The sequence below is a fragment of the Colletotrichum siamense genome, assembly GCF_013390195.1.
Source record: "Colletotrichum siamense strain Cg363 chromosome Unknown KSG_Cg363_contig03, whole genome shotgun sequence".
Lineage (NCBI taxonomy): Eukaryota > Fungi > Ascomycota > Sordariomycetes > Glomerellales > Glomerellaceae > Colletotrichum > Colletotrichum siamense.
The window spans coordinates 225,151-249,214 of NW_023501016.1; the positions used below are offsets into that span (position 1 = coordinate 225,151).

The 24,064-nt window shown below is 52.9% G+C and overlaps 9 protein-coding genes across 9 annotated transcripts; 3 read left to right on the forward strand and 6 right to left on the reverse strand.

Annotated features, from left to right (window-relative positions):
- Positions 1 to 58: 58 nt before the first annotated feature.
- Positions 59 to 1,790, forward strand: CGCS363_v004021 (putative transporter; the record flags this gene model as incomplete). The annotated part of the gene is made up of 4 exons (XM_036635870.1): positions 59 to 288; positions 346 to 429; positions 540 to 1,116; positions 1,194 to 1,790. 4 exons carry the CDS (start codon positions 59 to 61, stop codon positions 1,788 to 1,790), a joined length of 1,488 nt encoding a protein of 495 aa, XP_036498557.1.
- A 106-nt stretch (positions 1,791 to 1,896) lies between these two features.
- On the reverse strand, positions 1,897 to 3,570 carry CGCS363_v004022 (WSC domain-containing protein; the record flags this gene model as incomplete). Its single annotated transcript, XM_036635871.1, has 2 exons — positions 1,897 to 3,380; positions 3,435 to 3,570. The coding sequence occupies 2 exons, from the start codon at positions 3,568 to 3,570 to the stop codon at positions 1,897 to 1,899; spliced, it is 1,620 nt and encodes a 539-aa protein (XP_036498558.1).
- Positions 3,571 to 4,743: 1,173 nt separating this feature from the next.
- On the forward strand, positions 4,744 to 5,532 carry CGCS363_v004023 (UPF0659 protein; the record flags this gene model as incomplete). The annotated part of the gene is made up of 1 exon (XM_036635872.1): positions 4,744 to 5,532. One exon carries the CDS (start codon positions 4,744 to 4,746, stop codon positions 5,530 to 5,532), a length of 789 nt encoding a protein of 262 aa, XP_036498559.1.
- Positions 5,533 to 5,665: 133 nt separating this feature from the next.
- On the reverse strand, positions 5,666 to 6,866 carry CGCS363_v004024 (Secondary metabolism regulator LAE1; the record flags this gene model as incomplete). Its single annotated transcript, XM_036635873.1, has 6 exons — positions 5,666 to 5,708; positions 5,759 to 6,178; positions 6,234 to 6,371; positions 6,425 to 6,462; positions 6,523 to 6,677; positions 6,731 to 6,866. 6 exons carry the CDS (start codon positions 6,864 to 6,866, stop codon positions 5,666 to 5,668), a joined length of 930 nt encoding a protein of 309 aa, XP_036498560.1.
- Positions 6,867 to 10,417: 3,551 nt separating this feature from the next.
- On the reverse strand, positions 10,418 to 12,549 carry yfkN (Trifunctional nucleotide phosphoesterase protein YfkN; the record flags this gene model as incomplete). The annotated part of the gene is made up of 6 exons (XM_036635874.1): positions 10,418 to 10,425; positions 10,510 to 10,959; positions 11,008 to 11,160; positions 11,210 to 12,116; positions 12,171 to 12,226; positions 12,285 to 12,549. The coding sequence occupies 6 exons, from the start codon at positions 12,547 to 12,549 to the stop codon at positions 10,418 to 10,420; spliced, it is 1,839 nt and encodes a 612-aa protein (XP_036498561.1).
- Positions 12,550 to 13,539: 990 nt separating this feature from the next.
- glxK (Glycerate kinase) lies at positions 13,540 to 14,784 on the reverse strand (the record flags this gene model as incomplete). The annotated part of the gene is made up of 1 exon (XM_036635875.1): positions 13,540 to 14,784. The coding sequence occupies one exon, from the start codon at positions 14,782 to 14,784 to the stop codon at positions 13,540 to 13,542; it is 1,245 nt and encodes a 414-aa protein (XP_036498523.1).
- A 1,863-nt stretch (positions 14,785 to 16,647) lies between these two features.
- vrtL-0 (Efflux pump vrtL) lies at positions 16,648 to 18,141 on the forward strand (the record flags this gene model as incomplete). Its single annotated transcript, XM_036635876.1, has 4 exons — positions 16,648 to 16,920; positions 16,976 to 17,081; positions 17,137 to 17,455; positions 17,514 to 18,141. 4 exons carry the CDS (start codon positions 16,648 to 16,650, stop codon positions 18,139 to 18,141), a joined length of 1,326 nt encoding a protein of 441 aa, XP_036498524.1.
- A 534-nt stretch (positions 18,142 to 18,675) lies between these two features.
- On the reverse strand, positions 18,676 to 19,815 carry ptaL-1 (Oxidoreductase ptaL; the record flags this gene model as incomplete). Its single annotated transcript, XM_036635877.1, has 1 exon — positions 18,676 to 19,815. The coding sequence occupies one exon, from the start codon at positions 19,813 to 19,815 to the stop codon at positions 18,676 to 18,678; it is 1,140 nt and encodes a 379-aa protein (XP_036498525.1).
- A 1,963-nt stretch (positions 19,816 to 21,778) lies between these two features.
- On the reverse strand, positions 21,779 to 23,730 carry CGCS363_v004029 (Cyrochrome P450 monooxygenase; the record flags this gene model as incomplete). The annotated part of the gene is made up of 6 exons (XM_036635878.1): positions 21,779 to 21,944; positions 22,038 to 22,733; positions 22,809 to 23,161; positions 23,215 to 23,224; positions 23,303 to 23,429; positions 23,481 to 23,730. 6 exons carry the CDS (start codon positions 23,728 to 23,730, stop codon positions 21,779 to 21,781), a joined length of 1,602 nt encoding a protein of 533 aa, XP_036498526.1.
- Positions 23,731 to 24,064: the final 334 nt, after the last annotated feature.

The window sequence follows — 24,064 nt, forward strand, 5'->3', positions numbered from 1 at the left end:
GCCCCGGCAACCCCAACTTCACCTAACGCCGGGGGAGACTACCCCTCTCATTGCCAAGATGGCGAAAGACGTCGACGAGACTAGAGTCCTACAACGCGTACACGCCGAAGCGTCTGCGACTACAGATGCGGAAACTGCCAAGGCAGACGAGCACGAGATGGCGATTCCAGTCATTGACGACGCCTGGTTGGCTGTAGAGAAACGTCTTCGTCGCAAGCTCGACCTCACTCTCATGCCCATCATTTGGGTCTTATATTTATTCAACTATCTTGATAGAAACAACATCGCGTAGGCTACCCATGAAGACCGCTCGTATCGGGTGACCAAACACTGACTCGAATGCAGCCAAGCAAAGCTTGACACTTTTGAGGCTGATTTAGGACTCAAAGGCGAGAACTTCAATACAGCAGTTTCCATTCTCAACGTCGGGTAAGATAGAACATGCCCCTCTGTCCTGCCAATCTACCATCTCAATGCCGAGATATTTGTTACAGCCATGAAATTCACCCATCATAGAATGTGACTAACCTGTCATTTAGATACATGCTCATGCAGCTGCCGAGCAACATGCTCCTTACCCGAGTGCGACCATCTCTCTATATCCCATTCTGGGTGTGCGCATGGTCTTGCATATCAGCCTCAACCGCCGCAACTCATAGCTATTCCGGGCTTATTGCCGTGCGGTTCTTTCTCGGAGTGAGCGAGGCACCCTTTGGGCCTGGTGCGTTTTTCCTGCTCTCGTGCTGGTACACCAGGAAAGAACTAGCTCTCCGCACAGCGATCCTGTATTCAGGTATCAGCTTGGCTACAAGCTTCTCAGGATTGCTCGCAGCTGGTATCTACTCAGGCCTGACTGGGGTTCATGGGGTGAGTGGTTGGCGGTGGCTTTTCATCATTGAAGGGGTCGCAAGCTTCGGTTTCGGAGTTATGGCAATGTTCCTTCTACCAGACTTCCCAGCGTCAGAATCTGGCTCGGCAACGTGGCTTTTGACGAAGGAAGAACGACAAGTGGCGATTGAGAGAATGGCGAGGGATCAAGTTTCAAACCAAGAGTCAAATAATTCGCTATGGTACGGGCTCCAAACTGCAGTCAAGGACTACCGAGTTTGGGTATTCGTAAGTCATTCAAAACGACCTTTGTTTCTTATCATCACTGTCGGATTATGACTTGCTGACATCCCTCTTCTACTTAGGCATTCATTCTCTGCTGCAACCACACTGCGTATGGATTCAACAACTTCTACCCGACCATCGTCAAGGGCTTCAATCTCGGAAGCAGGACAGTCACTCTTCTTTGCACAGCTCCGCCGTATTTAGTTGGTGCTATATTCTCTTTGCTTGTAGCGTACTCGAGCGACATTCGGAACGAGCGCGGTTGGCACATCAGCCTTCCAATGATGATGTCTGCTGTCGGGTTCATCATCTCCGCTGCTACTCTGAACGTTCCGGCCCGATACTTTGCATCATTCCTTTACATATCGGGAGCCTTCTCAGGAAACGCGATCCTTTTTGGTTGGGCAGCGTCCTCCGTTAGCCAGACACCTGAGAAGAGAGCTTGCGCGACCGCGATCATCAATATTTTTGGTCAATTTGGCAATATTTGGAGCCCATACTTCTTTTCGCCCGGGGATGCTCCACGTTATGTCAAGGCTATGATACTCATGGTCGCGTTCTCACTCGCAAGCGTACTGGGCTGCATGCTGATGAAGTGGACTCTGAGACGGGACAACAAAAAGCTTCTAGAAAGATTCGCCGGCTCGGGCACATCTCCGAACCTGTACACCCTCTGAACAAGTACAACCACACAAGATCTTCTTTAATAGGGGCGTTAAGACACAAGGTGCATTAAGCATAGGATAGCCGATCATATTATAATTACTATGGTTAGATAGACATCTAAGAGCAGACATTTGATCCCAAGCCACCGGTCTTCTTGAATGCGACTTCTACCGCCTTGTCTCCACCCAGCTTGATATCAAAGCTGGTGTTCCAGCCATCTGCGTTGACTTTACCAGAGGCCTTGTAAGCGACCCACTGCTCCTTCTCCTCCCCTGCGGCCTCGAAAGGAATCTTCTCCGTCTCCAGTCTTGGTACGATAACGCCTTGTCGGCGGAATTCGTTGACGAGGTCCAGGGTCAGGTCGCTTGCTGCAGCTGGTAGACGATCCTTGCGCACAAAGGCCTTGACAGTGAGAGCCATCTGTCCGTTAACAACATTGGTATCAAGACAAGACTGGCTTTCCTGGTACAGGAGGGCATCATCCATGGGGTATGCATTTCCAGCATTGTCGTATGTGATCGTCTCGTTCGTGGAAGATTTTGTTACGTGAATATAAAACTTGCTGATACCCGTTTCAGGGCTAATAGTGGTGTCAAACTCCCACCAGGCAAAGGACTCGCGCCAAAGTCCGGAAGCAGATCCGCCTTGGAAGGTCGCTTTTCTTGTGGTGATCACCTCTGATCCATTACCGTTGCGGTTGGCATAGGTCAACTGCACGGAAAGATCTGTCGGGTCTCGTCCAGTCTCGGCTGAAGTGCGAATACGGATGCGGCCAGCGAACGAGATGTTGCCGTCGTCCTTCAGATACAAGCCGTTAATGTAGGGTTTGATGTCCGTCGCGACAATAGGGTCGCTGAGCTTGACACTCGCGGGGACCGTGTCGATCATACGAGTGAAGATATCGGCACACATTGTCTGGAACGTGCTCGGGTCGGCCATCGCTTGCATCGTCTTGTTACCATCGGCGCCGAAGATGCGCTTGTCGGAGTTGAGGGTGTCGTTGGTTCCCGCAACCAAAGGATTCTTCGTCGACCCATCCAGGTACTCCGTGACCACGCCATTGTCGAAGTTGTCAAACTTGACATCAAAATGAGCGACGGTGTCGTTGTTGGGATCCGCTTCAACGCCGACGATCTCAGGAAAATCGGTGCTGTGTACTCCTCCGAGGCTATGACCGCAGGCCACCATGGCAATCATGTCCTGCGTTGAGAACCCAGCCTTGGTGAAAGCCGCCTGAGTGGCTTCCAAGTCAGTCTGCGGCTCTGGAACGCCTGCCGGTCCTGCTTCTTGGGCGTCAACACGGCCGGCACGGAATGGGATCTTGATGCCGCCGCAGGAGTAGCTGGCTACAAGCACACTCATCGCCAATAAGTCAGAGGCTGACGCGCGCGCAGAGTAGAAGCTGCTGAAGAAGCCAAACGTATTGTTGAAAGCCTTGCCGATGTTTTCCGCCCGCTCTAGCTCGAAGAAGATGGATGCGTCAAGACCTCCCGTTCCAGTTTCAGCATCATGGGTCGCCATATCGTGGAAGGCGCTCCGAATCCATTCAGCCGAGTTTTGACGGCCTTGGATGTTTGTACCAAAACCGCATGTGAGAACGCCTTGCCAATGTCAGTACATGTGAGTTTGTGTTGATTCAAGGAAGGAAGCCCAACCATCAATGAAGCCCCTGCGCAGGTATCCGGACTGCAGGGAGAGGTGGTCCTCGATCTCATCGTAAATCGACGGCCAGATGTACTCCGTGGATGCGAGTGTCGCCAAAGCGACGGTGGCGAGGAGGCTCTGCTTCATGATCGAAGGCTTGAACGAGTGACTGACGGGTGCGTGATTCAACCTTCCACTCTCATCTTACGCTGGGAACAGTCTACTTTATGGTTTGATTCTCGCCCTTCTGGAGGAATCCGGCAATGCAACGTTGGACGGGGCGACCCTTGGTCCCTGCAGGCATGGGGCCATGAACGACGGGTCGAAAGCGAGCGATCTCGTATTCTTCTGGAGACATGCTATAAATGTCACCCGTAGTGGCCGAATAGGAAGGCTGTTTTCCAATCGGTTCAGGCCGTCGTGGATCGCCTAGATATGCTTCTTCTTAAGTGCTTGTCTAGCTCATTTCCCGGGACAAGGCCTCCCCAGTCTAACCCCAACGAAGCGTGGAGCAGCGCCTCCTGCCCAATAAGGCAGCTGGAATTACCCATCACGCAGCCCTGAATACGGGCGATCAGCGCAACGGTGCAGTGGGCGGCCGGTTGCAACAACGCATAGGGGGGTGGTGGCTTGGTAGTCAGAAGCGCCTATGATCGAGTCTCTGACTTTTGATGGGATTTGGGGGGAACCATGGATATTCGTTCACTTTTCCTGCGGCAATACCGAAATCCGAAGTTCTCTCAAATAGCATGAGAGACACTGCTGTGCTCGCGTGCAGATTTAAAGCCTGGAGTGTGGCTGGCAGGACATCGGTCAACTGGAACAGCACCAATCAGGGGTGCAGTTATTGATAGGAAGGTGACATCGGAGACATTGCAGGTAAGGGGAGAGCCCAACATTCGGAGCCGATGGTGGATTTCGACATTCATGGCTTTCGTGCCGTTATCCGAGTTACCATGATATGTTGTATTTGCTGTCAGAGGGACCGACGATGGCGAGCTCCGGCGACATCTGTGTGCATAAACTTCACCATAGCCACACCTATTTCTTGTTGACAATGAGGGCCGAGCAATCTGAACAAAAGTGTTAAAAGTGGAGAAGAATTCTCCTGTTACAAATGCGAATAGGAGACGGAAAAAACAGCTGTCCGAGAGTGTTGTCCGGCGCGGGGTTTCTTCCGTTCCACGGACCCTGTAAGGATAATGCCGTCATCGAAGTCAATGGGCGCGAGACAATAGTCAAGCCACTCCGAGTGTATTGCTTCGTGTAGTGTAATAGGTCACCTTGCGAGCTCAGTAAACGTACGAAACATAGTCAACCATGGGCGACGCATCCATCCTCCACATGCCAACGGCCCTCATCTTTGGCGGCAATGGCAAGACTGCCCGCCAACTGACCAAGATCCTTCTGGGCGCCCCCACCCCGCACACCGTTTTCAGTGTCATCCGAAACCCGGACCAGATCCCGGATCTCAAAGCCATCGGCGCGAAGCCGATCGTCCAGGACATCGCAACCGCCTCCGAGGCGGACTTCATCAAAATCGTCGAGGGCACCCGGCCCGACGTGGTGGTGTGGGCAGCCGGCGGCAAGGATCCCAAGTCCGCCGAGGCCGTTGACCGCGACGGCGCCATCCGCGCCATGGATGCCCTAGCCAAAGCCAATGTCACAACTAAGCGATACATTGTTGTCAGCGCCCTCGACGTCCGCGACCGCGAGAACAAGCCCGTCCCGGATTGGTACACGGAAGCTGATGAGAAGCTCAGTGACCGTATGTGGGGCATCATTGGTCCCATTCTCCGAGCTAAGCTCGCGGCCGACACGGAGTTGAGGGTCGGAAATGCGGCTCGCGGACTCGACTACACGATCGTGAGGCCGGGTGGTCTTGGAGAAGGTCCCAGCGAGGGCGTCATCCGAGCCGGAAAGGTGGGAACAGTCGGCATCATTCCACGCGAAGACGTTGCAAAGGTGATCTACGCGTCCATGCAGAACAACAAGACTCACGGACTCGCATTCGATATCTTGGGGCCCGGTGATGGAAGCCTGTCAATCAAGCAAGCCGTTGCAAAAGTAGCAAAGGATCATGAGGATACCTTTGAGGGCTATTATTAGGCCAAGCGAATGTGTATTTATGCACATATACTGTCACTATGATTGCTGCAGCGAGTCCAAATATGAGAGCGAAAACAGATGACTGCAATGAAGTTCTCCTCAGATGGTCATGTTGAGCTTTTCGAGTCTACTTCTAGACCTCATTGTGGCCTGGCTTTCGCCCGTAGATTGACCATCTACGTGGGGTCAATAAAAGTAGCATTGTGAGTATAGATGGGGCACTCACACGGCAGAATAGGCGTGTATGTCTCTGTTTCTCATATCATTGCGCACCTGCACCCCGAAAACAGTGACCTCTTCTTTGGTCCAGTTATGAGCTCTCGTAAGAGGTGCCATCATGAAACCCTCGAGTCCGGCACAGAAGTTGTCGTGGTTCCAGAAACCGAGCTCCCTGTGCTTTCGGTCTTTAGGCCATGAATTCGTGGGCCACTTGAACATCTGAGCGTAAACATCTTTGAAGCCTATCTCAATCATGATATCCTTCAAGACTCTGATGTCCTGGAATGGGCGCCCAAACATGACCGCAGCCTCTGCCCAAAGGCGAACGAACTTCAAGACAGCAGAGTCATCCTTCAATGTTTCGTCATCGGACTTTGGCCACAGGTCGACTTCGTTCAATTCAAGGTAGCCATTGGGGCTGAGGTTGCTACGGTCTCATGTCAGTGAAACGTCAAACATGAATGGAGATTTCATCCACAAACTCGTAGCATTTCTGGATATATTCTTTCCAATCAGCCACACTGAAGGTCATGGTTCGACTGTGAATATAGTCAAAGGGTTGAGAATAAGTCCACGGTTCCTCGATGTCGTCAATCTGGAACTTGACATTCGGAGGAGTGCTATGGTGAAGTCAGATACCGTTGAATGATGAAACATCGTTATGTAACCATACAATTCTGGTTGGATGGCCGATAAATCAACTCCAAGAACCTGTTACAAGTGGAAGGTCAGTAAAGTGCGCGTAGATGCACTGGGACCGTTTCAACAGACCTCTGCATCCGGGTGTTCTTCTCCAAACTCCATGGCCCAGATCCCTGTTCCGGTTCCAACATCAAGAACTCTTCCAACTTTAGATTTAGGATCGTTCGGCGGGGCAGTTCCCAGACGATTGTCGAAAGTAAGCAGCCACATGTTATGTTGAACGTCTTCCCAAGCATCAGCTGCAATTATCCAGACGATTTTTGATCAAGATACTCACCGAGGCGTTCATTCTCCCTTTCGTCGTTCGGAAGATGGTATTCTTTACTCTTCAGATACTGTGCCAATGACCCATACCGGATCTCAGTTGGCTGTCCACTTACTGCCGTCTTTGTATTTGTGATACGTTCGACCATTTTCAATGCGATATTCAAGAACAGACTCAGTCACGCTGGTGCTCGACGATGCGATACTCTACATATTATCGTGTTAGAGAAGGCATATCGTTGGAGGTGGAGACGAATGTAGAATTGAATTTTCACTAACCTCTCCTCGAGCAGACTCGTCGTCCGACACCTGGGAAAAAGACTTATGTCAATAATGCCCTAGAAAGATTTGATATGTTTTGTCAACTTGCATCTTCCGCAAGAAGCACGGCTGGGTTGTTGTCTGCAGTGTTTGCGTTTGCAGTGTTATCTGCCGGTGCCAATGCTGGCTGCGTAGAAGCAGCCGGGACAATCCCAATGGTGTCTTCCCTCGTCTCTGACATGATTCTCTCTTCAATGATGCCGTCAGATAATTCGTGGTCTGGAACGCTGGATTTTGTTTCCTCGTGAATGTTGAAGGTTATCACGCGAACGGTTGGGCGGGTTACTATCTATATACGAAAATCCATGGGTCTTCGAAAAGTCCTTGCATTTACCCCTCTCCTTGACTCGAGCTTGCATGCAGGTTTCCGGTAAACATTCGATTCCGGACGTGAAGCGTGGAGCATAATCCCAAATAGTGACATCGCCGGACGTATCAGAGGAGGTTGCATGCAGCGGAACCAACAGGTGAACTTCTAACATGGTGCAACGTTTAGCACTTTGAATCGGGTAAATCTCTGCACCACGAGTTAGAAATTGACTACGAGACAAGATTGAAGAGGATGTTTAATGTAATTAGCCAGAATTTACCACTTATTGAATCATTTTCAACTCCCCTAACCAGAAGGCTGACAGCTGTGGTTATGTCCCGCGATGGCGAGTGTCCCAATCCTTGTTGAGCATTTTCTTGCATATCATATATCACATATCACTCACCAGTGATTGCCGAGACCCGGATAACCCACATGACTCGGACAAATACCAGGATATGTTGAGCAAAGACGAATCTTTCTGCTGTGGCTTCCTCTTCATGGGCACCAGACGCATCACATCATTCGGTGGGTGTCAACATTACAACGCCAACGTGGATTTTTGCGTCGACTTCCCGCGTCACATAATTACAGCTGATGGTTTAGAATGCCCTCTTTGATCACGGTTACAATTTTTGAGTCCCTTACTCCTTGCGGTCGTGCCCAATAGCAAGAATTGCTCCGATGAATCTCATCCTTGATGCTTAGTTGTAGCTGACATGAACGTGATCCCTGGAGAACTGTCAGTTTGCATCCCATTCTTCAAGGATATTTGGATCAGGACTCACCAGTGGTTCGCGGTAACACCGCCGCGATCCTCCATCCCCCTCCACTCCGACCAAGACTTGACAGAGTCCACAGAAGGATTCCAGATACGCTGTCCCCAGATGACATACTTCAAGTCAAGTGTCGCGCGATTGTTCATGACCCATTCGGCAATCTCCTTACCGGAAGTGGTGGGAGTCTGCCATTTGATCAGTGTCATCCCATAGAGTCGTATCAATACCACTTACACCGCCAGCGTCAGAGCACATCATATCCGTCGCCTTGCCACAGCAGTGATCCGAGTCTCCAGGACAAGTACAGTCCCGCGTGCAAAAGATCTCCCGAACCCTCTTCGGGAACGCCGCAACAATCTTCTTGGCGCCGTTGACGGCGACCGACTTGCAAGCGCCCACAGTCAGGGTATTCGGGGCGCCGTAGCCGCCGAAGCCGGAGGCAGATGAGTCGCAGCACTTAAAGGTGCTGGGACCCGGGCACTGGTTGGCGACAGAGGTGCCTGCGCAGTCGCTCGTGAAGCGACAGTTGCCGCCGCTGCCGCAGGATGCTTTGGTGCAGCACTTGACGTTGTCCGGGTCTTTGGGGCAGGCGCCGTTGATCGTGGTGCCGCCGCTGGATGAGCAGCTGCTAGTGGTCACGCAGACACCTGATGTTCTGGTCAGTGACAGTGTAGGTGTGATCTGAGAAGTGAGACAAACCAGCTCTGCCTCCTGAACCGTAGCATGGCTCGTTCACGGCGGCGAATACTGCCGGTACCGACACCGCGGCGATGAGGAAAGATTGCAGCTGCATGTTTGGTAGTTGTTCGGTGATGCGTTTGTAGTGGGTTACTGAGGTTTATGATGCTCAAAATAATGTTCTAGTTGAGCGTACAAGAGAGCAGTATTTATAATCGTTTGAAGTCACTGAGTCGGGTCAGCAACTCAGATCAAGCGCAGGAGTTCCTCCGTATAACCACGAGGTAACCGAAGTAAGCGTTCAAAGTCGGCTCCCTTGGGTTGCATTGCATATGCTCTGGTTCTTGGCCCGCGTCATTGCAGTTCAGCTAAGGCTATTCTGAAGACTATCATGACTTTAGACCGAGTTGAAACTGACTTGGACGAGGTAATAATACTCTCCAGGGTTTGAGAAAGCCACTTACTCTAGAAGGATCAGCCACTCCCGCTGCCAGAATGGAGGATAAGCAACGGGATGAACCTAGTTCACATACTCAGAAACTAGTGTAAGACAGTGACAGGATCTCTCCGGCCTACTGTAAGACAAGAATGACGGGAGGTGACAGAATTGGGCGCGATATCCCCTGTCATAGGTGATAGATCGACCATTTAGTCTACCGAAGTTGCCTGATAGTGGTATTGGTGGCTGCTTGTTGTTGAGGACGAATGTCATCAATTATTACTGCATATTGCGGTGGTTCTTTTGGGCTGTTTTTCCTAATCATCAGTTGTAACATCAGAATCACTGCGTCGGTAAGTCGGAAAGTACCTAACCCCCCCCCCCCCCCACTAGCCTTGTAACCGTCGTGTTGTAGAGTTTGGCTGAATAATTGTCTAGACATCAGGGCTTGTCAAGCTTTCCTACCCCTTGCAGATCATGCAAGTCTTGAAGCTTGAAGAATGGCGTCATTTGACGATTAACCGCCAAAGCAAACTTGGATTTTCCAAGACACAACTGAACCCACGTTTCCCCTCGTGGCCGTTTCCTAAAGCTGAACCCTGGACAAGGGTTGTCCCGCCTACTATTTGGGGAAAGGTCAGCTCGCTAGTAATACGGCAAGATGTCCTCCCGCTCTTCGCCCCTTAGCTGTGAAGATCGTTCAGCTCACCAGCGACAGTCCGTAGCAAGTGACGTTACAATCACACGCAATGTTCGTTCTCTAGGTATTTGAATCCCTGGGATGACTGCAGGTAAGCCTCATGCGACGATCCGGGGAGTTCAGCTTCGGTGTGAAATCCCTGATGACCCCGCAGCTGAAAGACATGCGGCCACCACCACAGCGGCCAGACTCGACGCCACAAATCCTAGACATTTCTAGGCTACACCACATCCGTAGGATCGTTTGATTCACCTTCGAGTTCAAGGCAGTTGTAATTCAATAATAATGGGCGATTGGTTTAGGTGTATAACGATCGCTTCGCATGTGGTAGGTTCTAGGTTCGATTCCTAGATTGTCCATCCTTTTGCCGGTCATCACCTATAGGGGTTGATTACACGTAAAGCTGGTCGATGCTGGCCATGCTGCCTAGATTGGCTGAATGTGTGCTGGTATGCATGCTGTCTATTGCTTTTCTATACTTCTGGGCTTTAGCTAATCATTTTAATGCGCCCCTCTAACACCGGTGCGATAACCCGTGTCCAGTCTACAGTAAACTCGCCCTCACGCAAGGGATCGCAGACTTCGGCCTTCACGCCTGCCGCCTTCGCCCATTTGGCGAAGAACTTGCGCATAATAAGCATCTCCATGTCGACCTGCGCGATGGTATCCGCCTCATCCTCCGTATCAGACTCATCCGATTCGTCCTTGGGGAGCTTGGTGTTGAGAGCGTGTCTCTTGACCATCCATTCAGCCCAGGACTTGGAATGAACCTCGGGCTTGGGGTCTGAGGTGCCTGTCGCGGCGGGTGTCTCCCACATCTTGCGCGGCTCGACGGGAGTGTGGCACTTTTCGGCTACCTGAACCCAGTGCTCACTGAGATTCTTCCACTGGCCGACAGTGCGCAGACTCATGAAGTATTGGCGAAGCATAGCTGAAATGAGGATACCATTCTCCTCACAGACGATCTCCTCAGCTGTGCCGCCTTCCGGCTCGACAAGGAGACTGGTGTACCCATCTGTGGTTATTAGCAGTGTACACAGAGTTCTTCAGATCTTGAACGTACCCTTTCCTCGACCCATATAGCCACGAGTGGCGAGGGTGTACTTCTTGTCCATCTCCATTGGGCCTCCACCCAAGGTGGCTTCGACAATGCGCGAGCCAGGTTCCTTGCTGGGGTCGAACGTATACGTAATGTTGGATACCTGTGGGAAACGGCCTAACTTGTAAGGATATTTAATTTGCAATGTGCCAGGAAGTGAACTCACCCTCCTGTGCCGGATACTGCGAGACGCCATTCTCCAAGGCATCCCATATTTGCTGGCCGGTCACCCTGATGAAGATGACGGGATCTTCAAAGGGGAAGCAATTGGTAATATCCCTGACTCTAATTACGCCGGGCGGGTAAATCTGGTCACCTCGTATGGTGCCAGCTGCCATGAGAGCACAGTCAGCGTTGTGATAGTGTCTCATTACGTCGCAGACAAAGTTGCCCATGTTGCTCTCCTTCATTCGGACCGTTGTGAAGCGTGCATCCAGGGGAGAAGCTGTCCAGCCAACCGACTTGGCCAAGCTGTGTTTGAGCTTTGATGTCAACTCCTCAGTGAGCTTCAAAGTCTCCTGGTCCTCTGCGATGGAAGAGACGATGTCCCGGCGTTCAATGTCAAAGTCCCATTTTCCTGAACCATCCGCCTTCTTCCGAACTTCTACGTAGCTGAGTTGCTTGAAATCGGAACCTGACCGCAGAACATGAGTACCGTTGATGAAGCTGTGCGCATAGTAGTGATCATGGCCGCCGAGGATGATGTCGATGAGGCCGTCCGTCTTCTCGGCAAGCTTGTTGTCGTTTGGCTCACGCTGGTGGCTGAGACAGATGATTATGTCGGCACCCTGTTCGCGGAGCTGGGGAACAAGCTCCTTGGCCGTCTCGCTGGCGGACTTGTAGATGATGTCGGGAGGCAAGCTGTTGATTGTTTCGAGCCATTCTCTCTCGCCGAGGCCAATGAGACCAATTTTGATGCCATTGGAGGATGTGAGCATATGAGTGTGCTTGGCATTCCCGAGGGGTACATTTTCGCCGAGAGCTGGGTCTAGGACGTTGGCGAGCAGCCAGGGAAAGTTGCACTTGGCGGTCAAGTGCTCGAACTGCTTCACTCCGAAGTCGAAGTCATGATTCTGGTGGCGTTAATAAAATGGCACGGCCAATTGAGTTAGAACGGGCTCACTTACACCAACACAGGTGCAGTCGACGCCAATCTTGTTGAGAACGGGCACCATGTGCTCACCTATTAGGGTCCGCGTCAGCACAGCATCATGACAGGCGGAGGACACGTGAGGGATTACCTTTTGTGACGGAGCTCTCGAGACTGGGGTTGAAGACGTCTCCCGAGAATAGAGTGATTAGCTCGGGCTGGCCATTGAATCGCTCGTGACTGCGGTACTCGTTGACGGCAGTGATGAAGCGAGGGACACCGCCAACGGGCTCAGCACTGGAGGGTTCCAAGTGATAGACATCATTGAGGTGGAGAATACGCAAGGCAACGGGTGCGTCGGAACCAGAGCTGAAGGTAACGGCAGGCTCGTCGGGAGCCGGCGCGTTCTTGGGCATGGTGGTGGTGGTCTAAGGCGAGAATAAAAATAGAGATGCAGTCAAAAAGGGCGGTGATGGATCAGGTAAGGCGAGGTGAAGGTGAAGGTGGCATGTGCCCCTGAGTTTACCACAGTACTTGGAGCTGAGGTAAGGTTAAGGTAGGTACCTCCAACTAGGTAAGGTAGGTACCTCCAACTAGGTAAGGTAGGTACCTGGGAGCGGGGTCGGGGCAGGGCAGTGAAGGGCACCCGCCCGAGTGACACGAAGCACAAGGACACTGGACGAACGCGCTGCGCAACGGCGATGACGATGATGCTCTTCAGGGGATGATTCGCTGAAGCATCCCGGATCGTCCACTGAACTTGGCCCTTGATGAAGCTGCGGCGGTGCAGAAGCCAATCAGAAGGCCAAGATTGCCAATTGACGGCAGAAACACGTGACGATTTGCTCGCTTAAGGCAAGTTGTGGGTCGAGGAGTGGGTTCATTGCTATTTCTGGCTTGACCTCATCTGATAACGATAAGCAATATCGCGTTAAGGCTTTAAGCGAGCGAGCGATGGCGATCGTCCGTCCATCCACCGTCCCGTGTGCCGTCCAGACCTTCCCATCTTCCGTCTTCCGTCTTGGGTCTTGGGTCTTGGGACGAACCTTTTTCCAACGTCACTTACCTTACCTGCCTCTCTTCTGCTCCTCTGGTGCTACAACGTGAAGACCGTCCGATCCGGCGATAGACATATCGCAAGTTTGCACCGCCACACCAAGCGGCTTGGCTGGCCTGATTTCCTGCCAGTAATGTCTTCGTTTCGAGAAACCAATTCCTGATTCATGCCAAGGCTTTCTTCTTTTCACTCAAGGGCACCAAGATGCTAGTGCCAATGTCATTTCTCATTCAACTGTTGGTCCAGAACCCCAGAACCCCTTCCAGCTCGCTTACACTAACACATCTAGCTTTCTACCTGCGGTCTTGGCTCATACCATCTTCACTGCAATCAATCCGTGACTCGGAACTCAAACCCATGCCGACGCTGCAGGCTGCTTCGCCTGCGCCGTCGACGAGGGCTTCTTGGACCCCAACATCCGTCCCACGACAATCATTCGCATAACGCACTCGGCACTCTCCCGCGTCAGTTTCTCCGCCTCCACAATGGCCTCGTCCAGCGTGGTTGGTCGTTGCAGGATACACGTGTAAGCATCGATTCCGACGTCGTAGTTGACCCGAGCCCCTGGTCCGATGGTCCCAGCAATAGCAACCACCGGCAGGCCATGCTTCTTCGCCCGCGTCCCAATCTCACCCGGAATTTTCCCCCTCGGTGTCTGGTCATCGATGCCTCCTTCGGCCGTGAGAACCAGGTCGCAGTCCGTAAACAGCCCTTCAAAGTCGACATACTCCGCCACCACCTCATACCTTGGCCGAAGCTTGGCGCCCACCAGCCGCAAACCGGTGCCCAACCCTCCAGATGCTCCTCCGCCGGGCGAGGTGCCCACATTGCTGTCGCAGAGAAGCCGTCCAGCAACTACAGAGAGGACCTCCATAGCTGCTGAAAGGTGTTCCGTCTGCTCGGCACTCGACCCCTTCTGCTTGCCAAAGACCCTAGCAACACCATCGGGACCACTGAGAACATTGTTCCAGTTGACCGCGACCTCGATGTCGACATCTTTGATGCGCTTGTCGATTCCGCCAAGATCGATATTTGCCAAACGCAGCAGGCTCTCGCCCCCTGCGGCGATAGGGAGCGTAAGCCCGTCTTGATCTATCAGTCGAGCGCCAAGAGCCTGAAGCATTCCCGCGCCCCCGTCGCAAGTGCCAGAGTCGCCGCAGCCGACAATGATCTTCTTCGCGCCAGCTCCGGCTGCAGCCGCCAGAAGCTCGCCCACTCCAAACGTGGTAGTAACACCGGGGTTGCGAAGATGGGTTGGGACAAGGCTCAAACCAGCCGCAGCAGCCATTTCGATGACAGCTGTCTTTGGCTCATCAGGGCTTTTGCTTCCCAGTATGCCAAAGAAAGACGCAATCGGAGCGCCAACGGGGCCGGTGACAACGACTGGATGCAATGTGCCACCAGTCGCGGACACAAGGGCACTAGTGAAACCCTCGCCTCCGTCAACCAGGGGAACCTTGCGCACAGAAGCATCTGGCACTACAGAGAGAATGCCAGACTCGATGCAATCAGCGGCAACCTCTGGCTGAAGGCTGCCCTTGAAACCGGAGGGGCAGACGAGAATTCTCATTCCCTGGGGCGTCGAAGAATCCATGTGGATGTGTTTGGTAGGTCGTGATGTTTAACGAAGGTAATAAGTGCACGTGTTATTGCAAAGCACTAACTTGAAGACGATAAAGCGAATGTTGAAAAACGAGTGAGTTATGTATCGGATAAGTGTTATGGTGAACTAAGAGTTGTATGTTCTGGTTTGTCGAAGCAATGGTCCGTCCTTACGAACCTTCTTATACTGCTTCGGAACGGAAACCCTAGATTGAGTGGTGGTGATCAATGACTCCTCTCTGTGTTCATTCTATGGATCTGCCGGGTGTCGAATTCCCGCGTGCTGAGGCTTCATACACCTTCGTCAGAATCAAGAGACCCAATCTGCCGCGTCCAGCTGCCGCGGAGTGGCTATGAGATGCTTCGCCGGTTGCTATTTTGCAAACAGACATTTGATCGCGTGATGTTTCTCACGCGAGATGTTCAGGGACGGTGATGTCTTCAGCCCTGCACGTGTCCGTTGCCTCGATGAGCTGCCGACTGAACCGTTCCTGAGCTGTCAACAGCATCATGGTGTAACATCGTCTACGCAAGTAGCACCCAGCACAGCCTTCAAAGGCGCTAGATAGCTTGTCTTGTAAATCACCGTAGGCGTTGAAACAACTGCTTTCATTGGCACAGTGACTATCACAGCCTGTTCTCGGCGACGAGCGAGCACACGATCAGGATTTGCCCAGATCTCGTATCTCGACCAGGTGAAACAAACCCTTGAGGTGTCATCTCGAACTGTATCTTCCAATCATACAACCCGTCCCTGAGCTATAAATAAGGATTTCAACTTTATCGACGTGTTTTCCAGGGTTCAAGCGTGTGTAAATGCAGCCCCAGGCGGAGTCTAGAAGAATGTTACTCCAACGTGCATCATCAGCCACAGTTGACGTAGCGGTCCACGACTCCGCTGATCGGCTCGCCAAGAAAGCTTCGGCCTACTTTCCCAGCAGGACACCAGCTTGCCCCAGACTAGTCATATTCTTCTCCCCTTGGCAGCTGATCTGCTGGATCTAGGGATATTGACCCTAGGCCTCAATACAGGGAAACGAAATCCGGAATGAGCTGATTGTTTTCGGTCTCCAGCCCAGCCATACTCATCATCAGAGGCGCTGCCGTCATAAGTGCATGAGGCTATGCTCTTCTGCCTGGCCAAGTGTAAAATATCACGAAGACAGTTTGTAGTATAAAGAAACGCTTCATTGTATCCCAGTCAACGTTCAAGCGCATATGAAACCATCAAGATCAGAATAGCGTTGTGATAGTCCCTTTTTTCATTGATCGTATTTCCATACACTCGCTTTGGCAGTCGCTTCCGCAAACAAGTCTCAATCTCATGCTTATCAGTTCATTCCTCACATGCCAGTCTCAGATCCAGAGATGGCCCCGAGCCTCCAGAGAACCCTGACCCGGTCTCGGTCCAGCCTGTGGCGCGGATGGAGCCCGGGACTCCCTTCTTTCTCAGAGTACGAACGGACCGCATACAAATTCCCATGGCTGCAAGACCCAGACGGCTCATTCCCTCGACAAAATCACGGAAACAAACATTCCGATATTATTCTGGAGACCCCTGGCCCAACAGACCGTTCTCACTTGCTGTCCCATGACAATTCACAAAACGACCCATCAATGATACCTCGACCAGAAAAGTCTAGTCATGAACAGGACAATCATTCTGATGATCCCGAGGATCCAGACCTGGTAGGATGCACCCTGTTCTTCCTCACACTAAACGCTAATCGAACAACAGGTAACGTGGTCTGGGCCGTCAGACCCAATGAACCCCAAGAACTGGCCCAAGCACAAGAAATGGACAGCCACGATTCTAGTTTCCTGCTTCACTTTCATATCGCCAGTGTCTTCCACAATGCTGGCGCCAGCACTTGATACTCTTTCTGATGACCTCAACGTCGAGTCAGACATCGAGACCTATCTCTTGATGTCCATCTTCCTCCTCGCCTACGCGGTCGGCCCTTTTGTTCTGGCACCGCTATCAGAGATGTACGGCCGAGTCGTCGTGCTTCAGTCAGCCAACATGTTCTATCTCGTCTTTAACACCGTTTGTGGTTTCTCCACGTCGAAGGAACAGATGCTCGCATTTCGATTTCTAAGCGGTCTGGGCGGGAGTGCACCCCAAGCTGTAAGCACAATTCTTTGTTCTGTTTCCCTTGAGAGGCAGCTGACATGAGCATCAGCTTGGCGGTGGCGTACTGAGTGACTGCTTCAGAGCGGAAGAGAGAGGCACGGCGACCGCCATATACAGTCTTGCCCCTTTTCTAGGCCCAGCGGTTGGGCCGATTGGTAAGTTCCACGACATCATTTCTCGAACATGAAAGTCTCAACTAACACTTCGAAGCTGCTGGATATCTCACCCAATACATGTCATGGCGCTGGATCTTCTGGACAGTCTCTATCGCCGATGCAGTCGTCCAAATCCTCGCCTTTCTCTTTCTATCCGAGACCTACGCACCTAAAATCCTGGCTGTAAAGGCCAAGAAGCTGCGCAAAGTAACCGGCAACAAGAATCTTCGCACCGAATATGAACGGCCAGACAGGACTTTTGGCCAGACACTGGCAAAGAATTTGGTCAGGCCGTTCAGAATGCTCTTCACGCAACCAGCGTTGCAGATCACGGCGCTGTACAGGGCTTACCTTTACGGACTGATGTATCTCGTGTAAGCTTGGGCCCCCAAACTAAATGCTAAAAGAAGTCAATCGCTGACACGCTTCAAGCCTCGCGTCGTTCCCACTTGTGTGGAGCGAGCAATACGACCAGGAACCTGGTCCGGCAAGTCTCAACTACATTTCACTCGGCGTCGGCTTCGTCATCGGACTTCAAGTTTCGGGACCTCTTATCGACAAGGTGTGTTGGCTTTCCTTACGCAGTTCAAAGATCCAGACTGATATCGTCGAGGTTTACCGAACGCTCAAAACGAGAAACAACGACACTGGCCTTCCGGAATTCAGGATACCTCTCATGTTCCCGACAGCCATAGTCACGCCCATCGGTCTTCTTCTCTACGGCATAGCGGCACATTTCAAAATTCACTGGATCGTCCCAAACATCGGCGCAGCGATCCTGGCTGCGGGGCTTATTCTATCTTTTCAGTGTGTACAGACATACGTTATTGATTCGTATGAGAGGTATGCTGCGAGCGCTGCTGGAGCAGCCGCATTCGTGAGAACGATGGCTGGCTTCAGTTTTCCTCTGTTTGCGCCGAAGCTGTATGATGTGCTGGGCATAGCATGGGGGAATGCGCTTCTCTCTGGGATCGTTCTTGTGATGGGCATCATTGTGCCGGTGGTCATGTGGAAGTGGGGTGCCTGGCTGCGAAGCAAGAGTCAGTACTGTGCTGGTTAGACGGGAATACGGCCAAAATATGGGCTTCGGTTGCAATTCGTATGTACAATGGTAATAGAATTCCACGGCGGTTGAGGCCAGCTCGTCTTCTTACAGCTGGACTTTCTAATTAGGTATTGGGCTGATCTCAGACGACAAGAGTGTGCGGATTCTTGATTCTGAGTCTCTTCGATAACGCATGACGAGATGCGTATTGGAATCATGGCTTTCATGAATAAAGAAGGGGCAGTGAAAATCGGCATGTGAGTGTTCCAAATGAACTCTCCACAACCCACTCGCTGTCGACTGGAATTAGAACCTCGTCTCATTGGGCAAAACAAAGCTCTCAGATTTACACATCTCAAATTTTTACTGCACAATAAACTCATCTCATGAACATTATGCGTCTTCTGTGATTAGGGTATAGGTCCAATAGGTAATTACAACTCGTATGCTCACATGTGTGAGTAGGCAATGACAATACGCGTCCCGGGATATCAAAGCTGAAGCATAAACATCTCAATCTGACCATCATCATCCATGCCAATCGACCCCTTAGATCGACGCCCTGGCAATGTTCTTGCCGGCGACCAGACCGGGGCCCTTCTCCGTGAAGAAGGTCTTGGCCTTCGCCGCGCTGACGATGAAGCCGGGCAGCTTCATCGTGTTGAACTGGCCAGTCGCCTTCTTCTTGCCGATCGTGACAAAGATCTGGGGCTTCGTCGTCAGCTTGAGGTCCTTGACCTTGGCCTCCTGGCCGGTGAGGACGGCGTCGAGGTTGTCGGCGAGGTGCAGCGCCTGGCCCTCGGCGCGCATGAGCTGCTTCGCCTCGAGGTTGCCGGCGTCGCCGGCACACCAGACGTTCCTGAGGCCCTCGACGCGCAGGTCGTGCTTGAGCTTCAGGTTGCCCTTGTCGTCGAGCAGGTTCTCCGGGATGAAGGATGTGTTGGGGCGGACGCCGAAGAGGGGCAGGTACAGGTCCGCGGTGAGGGTCTCGCCGTTGGAGAGCTTGATGGACTTGAGGGAGCCGGAGGTGTCGGCCTCGGTGACCTTTGCGTTGGTGACGAGCTTCACCTTGAGCGAGGCCAGGCTGGTGGCGGCGATCTTGCCGAGCTTGGGGAGGAGGCCGGGGAGGGGCGCGTCGCCCTCGACGATGAGGGTGATTTGCTTGGTGGAGCCGTAGGCGTGGCCGAGCTCGCCGGCGGTCTCGACACCGGTCGCGCCGGCGCCGGAGACGATGATGGAGTTGGCGGCCTTGACCTCGGACTGCAGGTTGTGCCAGGCAGTCAGGGTCTCCTCGTGGGTGCCGACGGTCTTGAAGGGCAGGCCGCTGGCGAGGGAGGAGCCGGTGGCGATGACGAGCTCGGCAAACTCAATTGACTTGAGGCCTTCGTTGGTCTCGACCTGGACGGTGTTGGTAGAGGGGTCGAAGCTGGTGGCCTTGCCGAGGACGAACTCAAAGGCGTCCTGGGGGTACTTGTCGAAGCCGGGCTTGATCTGGTTGAAGAGGGTGTCGTCGGAGAACTCGCCGGGGATGAGGCCGCGGACGGCGGCGCAGTTCCAGTAAAGGTGGGTCGAGGGGGAGACGAGGATGACCTTGAGGTCCTTGACCTTGGGCTGCGTGTACTTGAGCAGCTTGTGAGCGACACCGAGGCCGGCGTAGCCAGCGCCGAGAATGACGACCTGCTTGACCATTTTGTTGGCGGGACGGAGAGTGTGAGGTTTGTTGAGAGGGTAAGAAGCGAATTGGTCTGGCGGGATGAACACAGGTTATGCTGTTCCTCAAGGGAGAGATATGAAAGTCGTCGGCTTGTTGGGGTATTTAATCGGCGGCAGGCTAAGGAGCGGAACGGGGATGCCGTGGGGGAGTGCGGATGGTTAGGGCGATGGGAGAAGATGACAACGCCAAACGATGCGGGAAGAACAAAGGAAGTACGAAGAGATATGGGCGCAGCTGGGCTTGGGGGGAACGGAGGGGATAATGAATGTTTTTATCGACACAAAGGCAGAGGATTAATTAGCTGGCGCCTCGTAGAAGTCTAGGACTGTAACCCATGTAAGCACAGAGGAAGCAAGCAAGAGGGCGGGTATGTACCACCACCGACCTCCCCCAATGTGAAGGAAGAGACTTCGGCCGAACAGTGACGGGGACACGCATTGCGGTTCGGGCTTTTCCTTTCTGGACCCTTCATGGACCAGCAATCCAATGTTTCAGACGAGGGAGCGCTCGGATTATTCAGCTATGGCGGGACAAGCGAAATTGATTTAGTCACCAGGCATTTTGCTTTTCGGGGGACAGTGGTCAGACCACGGGCAGGATTTCAGAGGTCAGATTCGGAGCCACGCGTTGGGAAAAAGCATCGCGAATCCGGATCCCATTGGGGACGGCATTTGGACAGGGATAGGGTGCCTTTGGTGTCTTTTGGTGTCTTTTGGTGTCTTTGGGTACCTCTGGCGCTGGTGCGGCAGGGGTCCGACTGGCCGAGTCAAGGCAACGGCGCTGCGGGTGCCACGGCATTAGCGTAGCGCGCGCGGTGCGTGAAGGTAAGGAAGAGAGCAGCAACCTGGAAAGATGGAGACGGAGTGGCTCCATGCTAAGCTTATTCTTGCAAAAAAGAGTTTGTATGGAGACCCGCGGATGGAGTCATCTGAGAAGAACGACGAGGTGATGGGATGAGCCAGATGAGGCAGGCCATCGATATCCAATTAGTAAGTGAGTAAGTAATTTGATCAAGGTGCGCGCACCCGCCGTACTGTGCTAAGCAGCGGGAGATGTCCCGTGTCGAGTGTTCAGAGTTCACAGGCCATTTACCGGTCTCTCCCCTCTGTGCGACTCTCCAAGTCGGATCGAGTCTAGGCCCATGCCGCCGGTGCATTAGGGGAGCAGATCATTAACCAGGGGAGGGGCAGACTGCCAGACACAGAGCCTGATGGCTTTCAACAAGAGCGCGAGAGAGCCTTAGTCAGGGGGTTGGGCGGCGCATTGGTAATACTCGCGCGCGGTAGTAACCCATATTGGAACGGGAGCATTCTGTCCCTTTTCTGCTAAGTTCTATTGGACATAGCATCTTCTTAGACTGGGCCGACATTGATGGATAGATGGCGTCGGCGGTGGGAAAGCCCGTTCGCCGCGTATTTTGCACTAATCGGGGCCTGGCTGGGTGGGGGGAGTCGGCGCCGGGCCACCACGGCGCTCGGGACCGTGTGGGGCTGCTATATTTTGGGCGGGAGACACAGTACGGCGCTAACACCCGCACGGATGCCCTCGGCGCTTCTTTCAGTCACTCTCTCACTCTCTCTCTCACTCTCACTCACTCCCTCCCTCACTCCCTCGCTTTGTTCTCTGGGTGTCAGGTTCCCGTTCTCGGTCTTCACAGCAGACTCTTCCATCAGTCCCGTCACTCTGGCTACATCTCTTGGCTCTGCCACGTCAAACGTTGATCATCGTCATGTCAGCTTAGAAGAATTGCTTGTCATTACAAAACATAGATAGGGTAGGGCTGAACACGAAGAGCTACACGAGAGCTTCTTCCATACAGTGCCCAGCAAGCCGCAGTAGCTCCCCCAATCTCATCCAAACTCACATCTTTCCATCCGAAATAGGAGAACCAAAGCTTAATGGAGCTCTGGCCAGTAAGCGCCGCATGCTACGTCGTCATCAAATCATCTCCAGTCTAACACCCTTGCTCCCCTTCTTCGGCATTGAGACAGCAAGGTCGAAATCATACTCCACGTCAACGTCTGTCGTCTCGTACAGTCGCATGTACGGCAGTGCGCGCAACACCACCGCCGCGACCGCGACATGAAGCTCGCAGTACGCCAGCCTAGAATCAAAGCGTGCATTGGTCAGCAGAAGCTCAGACATCCATGTGTGAAAACTTCGGATCATGCAGTCCATGACCTTGGGGGAAACTTACTGCATTCCCAGGCATTGCCGACTTCCCTTGGAGAACGTAAGCAGGAACCGCTCCAGCCCCTTCTTTCGCTGGCCATTCTCGTCGAGCCACCTCTCCGGGAGGAACTTGGAGGCCTCCGGAAAGAGCCGCTCGTCCGTGTGCATGATATACGCCGACATGCCGTACGCGTAGCCCCGCGGAATGACGTGAGAAACGTCGACCGGCGCCGATCCGTCCGGAGGTGTCCACGTGCCTTGGTACACCACGTCTTCATCGGGTGCGACTCTTGGCAGTCTTGATGGCGACCCGTACATCAGCCGGAGAGATTCCATCAGGACAGCGTTGAAATATGGGAGGCCCTCAAGTGTCGCCCAGCTGGGAAGCTCCTTGGGGTCGGCATTCACGGTTGCAAGCTCCGCCCTGATCTTGGCGACGGCGTCAGGATTTCTGAGCAGATGATACGTGCATATGGTAAGAGCCGATGCCGTTGTCTCGGTTCCTGCAGAAAGGAACACATTTGCTTCTCCGGCTAGTCGTTTGACAGTGAGTTCTTCCGGTGGCAGATCCGACTCGAGCAACGAGTGCAGCACTGTCACGCGATCTCTTTTGATGCCGTTTTCGTGCCTTGCTTTCGTTTGCCTAACCAGCTCTGGGAGCTTGATCTTGACCGTTTCCATGAGGAGCCCAATCTTGGCAGAGAGCGGCTTGATCACCCAACTATTTCTCGTCAGTCAGTCACGGTCTTTCAACCACTCGAATCCATCCACCACTCTTGGATGTTCGTTTGCTTACACAGGAATCATCTCCATCAGTCTCGTCGTCCACGGAAAGTGTCGCATGATGTGAATCAAATGAAACATGGTGTAAACAGCTTCTTTGAAGTTCGGTTCCCACGTGGGCTGCTGGAGAAACCCGAGCCCCTCGCCAAAACAGTAATCGCTGACGATGTCGGCCGTATAGCAGCTGTATGCGGAGGCGCCATCGAATGGACCTTGTCCTCGATAGGCAAGGAACTTGTCCGCCAGCCGCTGGGCATGTTGGTGAATCACCCACTCTAGCTTCTGAATCTGGGTTCGCGAGAAGTATTTGCTGGCCGCTGCTCGTCGGAGCTTGTGATGCGCGTGGTCTACGGTTCCGAAGCCTCCCTATCTTACATGTTAGAAGCTAGTTCTCAAGTTGACGTTCAGTGGCGGCGTACGTTTCTCAGACTTGAGGCCAGACGTTAGCAAGCCTTATTTTCATCTAGCAGGGGACATCTTCCCAAACGGGGTTCAAGACCAACTTACTCATTGGCAAAACCAGCGACAAACATCTCTGACTTGTTGCGCTTCTTCGCGCCATTCGCATAGATGGCTTCCACGAACTCTGGGTCATTGCAATGCACCTCGTCAGGGTTGATTCGAACGATGGGACCTAGACAGTTTCGTTAGCCAAGCTCCCCACGTCACCAGCGAAACCTCATACCATAGATCTCGTGCATTCGCTTGATCTCATGAGTGAAGCGGCCCCAAAGCACCACATCATACCATACTTCGTACCAAAATGTTGCTCCGGCAAGCTTCGGTCCGGGAAACTTTGCCAGCGGGTGGAGCGTGACGCGGTAGATGGCAAGCAAGCCTCCATAGAGCAGCCACAATGCGAACCCGACGCCAAGGAGCTGGGGCCACGAAACGCCTGCCCAGGAGATGTCTGGCACCAAACGAATTCCGTCCATTGTTGCTTTGGATGAGTGAGAGTTGAATGGAAGCAGGCCCTCGAGGCAAGAGGATGGATGAGGAGGGCCCCATGTGTTCTAAAGTAGTGGACTGCAAAAGTTCTGATCTGCCGGACCTGTCTTGCGTGTGTTCAATGGCATCAAAGGAGAAACTCAACGTGCTAAAGGACTGGCGACGCCCGCTGCAGCCCCGACATGTGCTCTTCTCGTGCTATCGGCAGCCACTATGCAAGCTGCTCCTGGCTTAGTGTTTCGCCACAAGAGGCTTCGTGGGCTCGACTCATTTTCCGAGGTGAGAGCCAGCGATTGGAGCTATGACTGCCCTGTCGGAGCA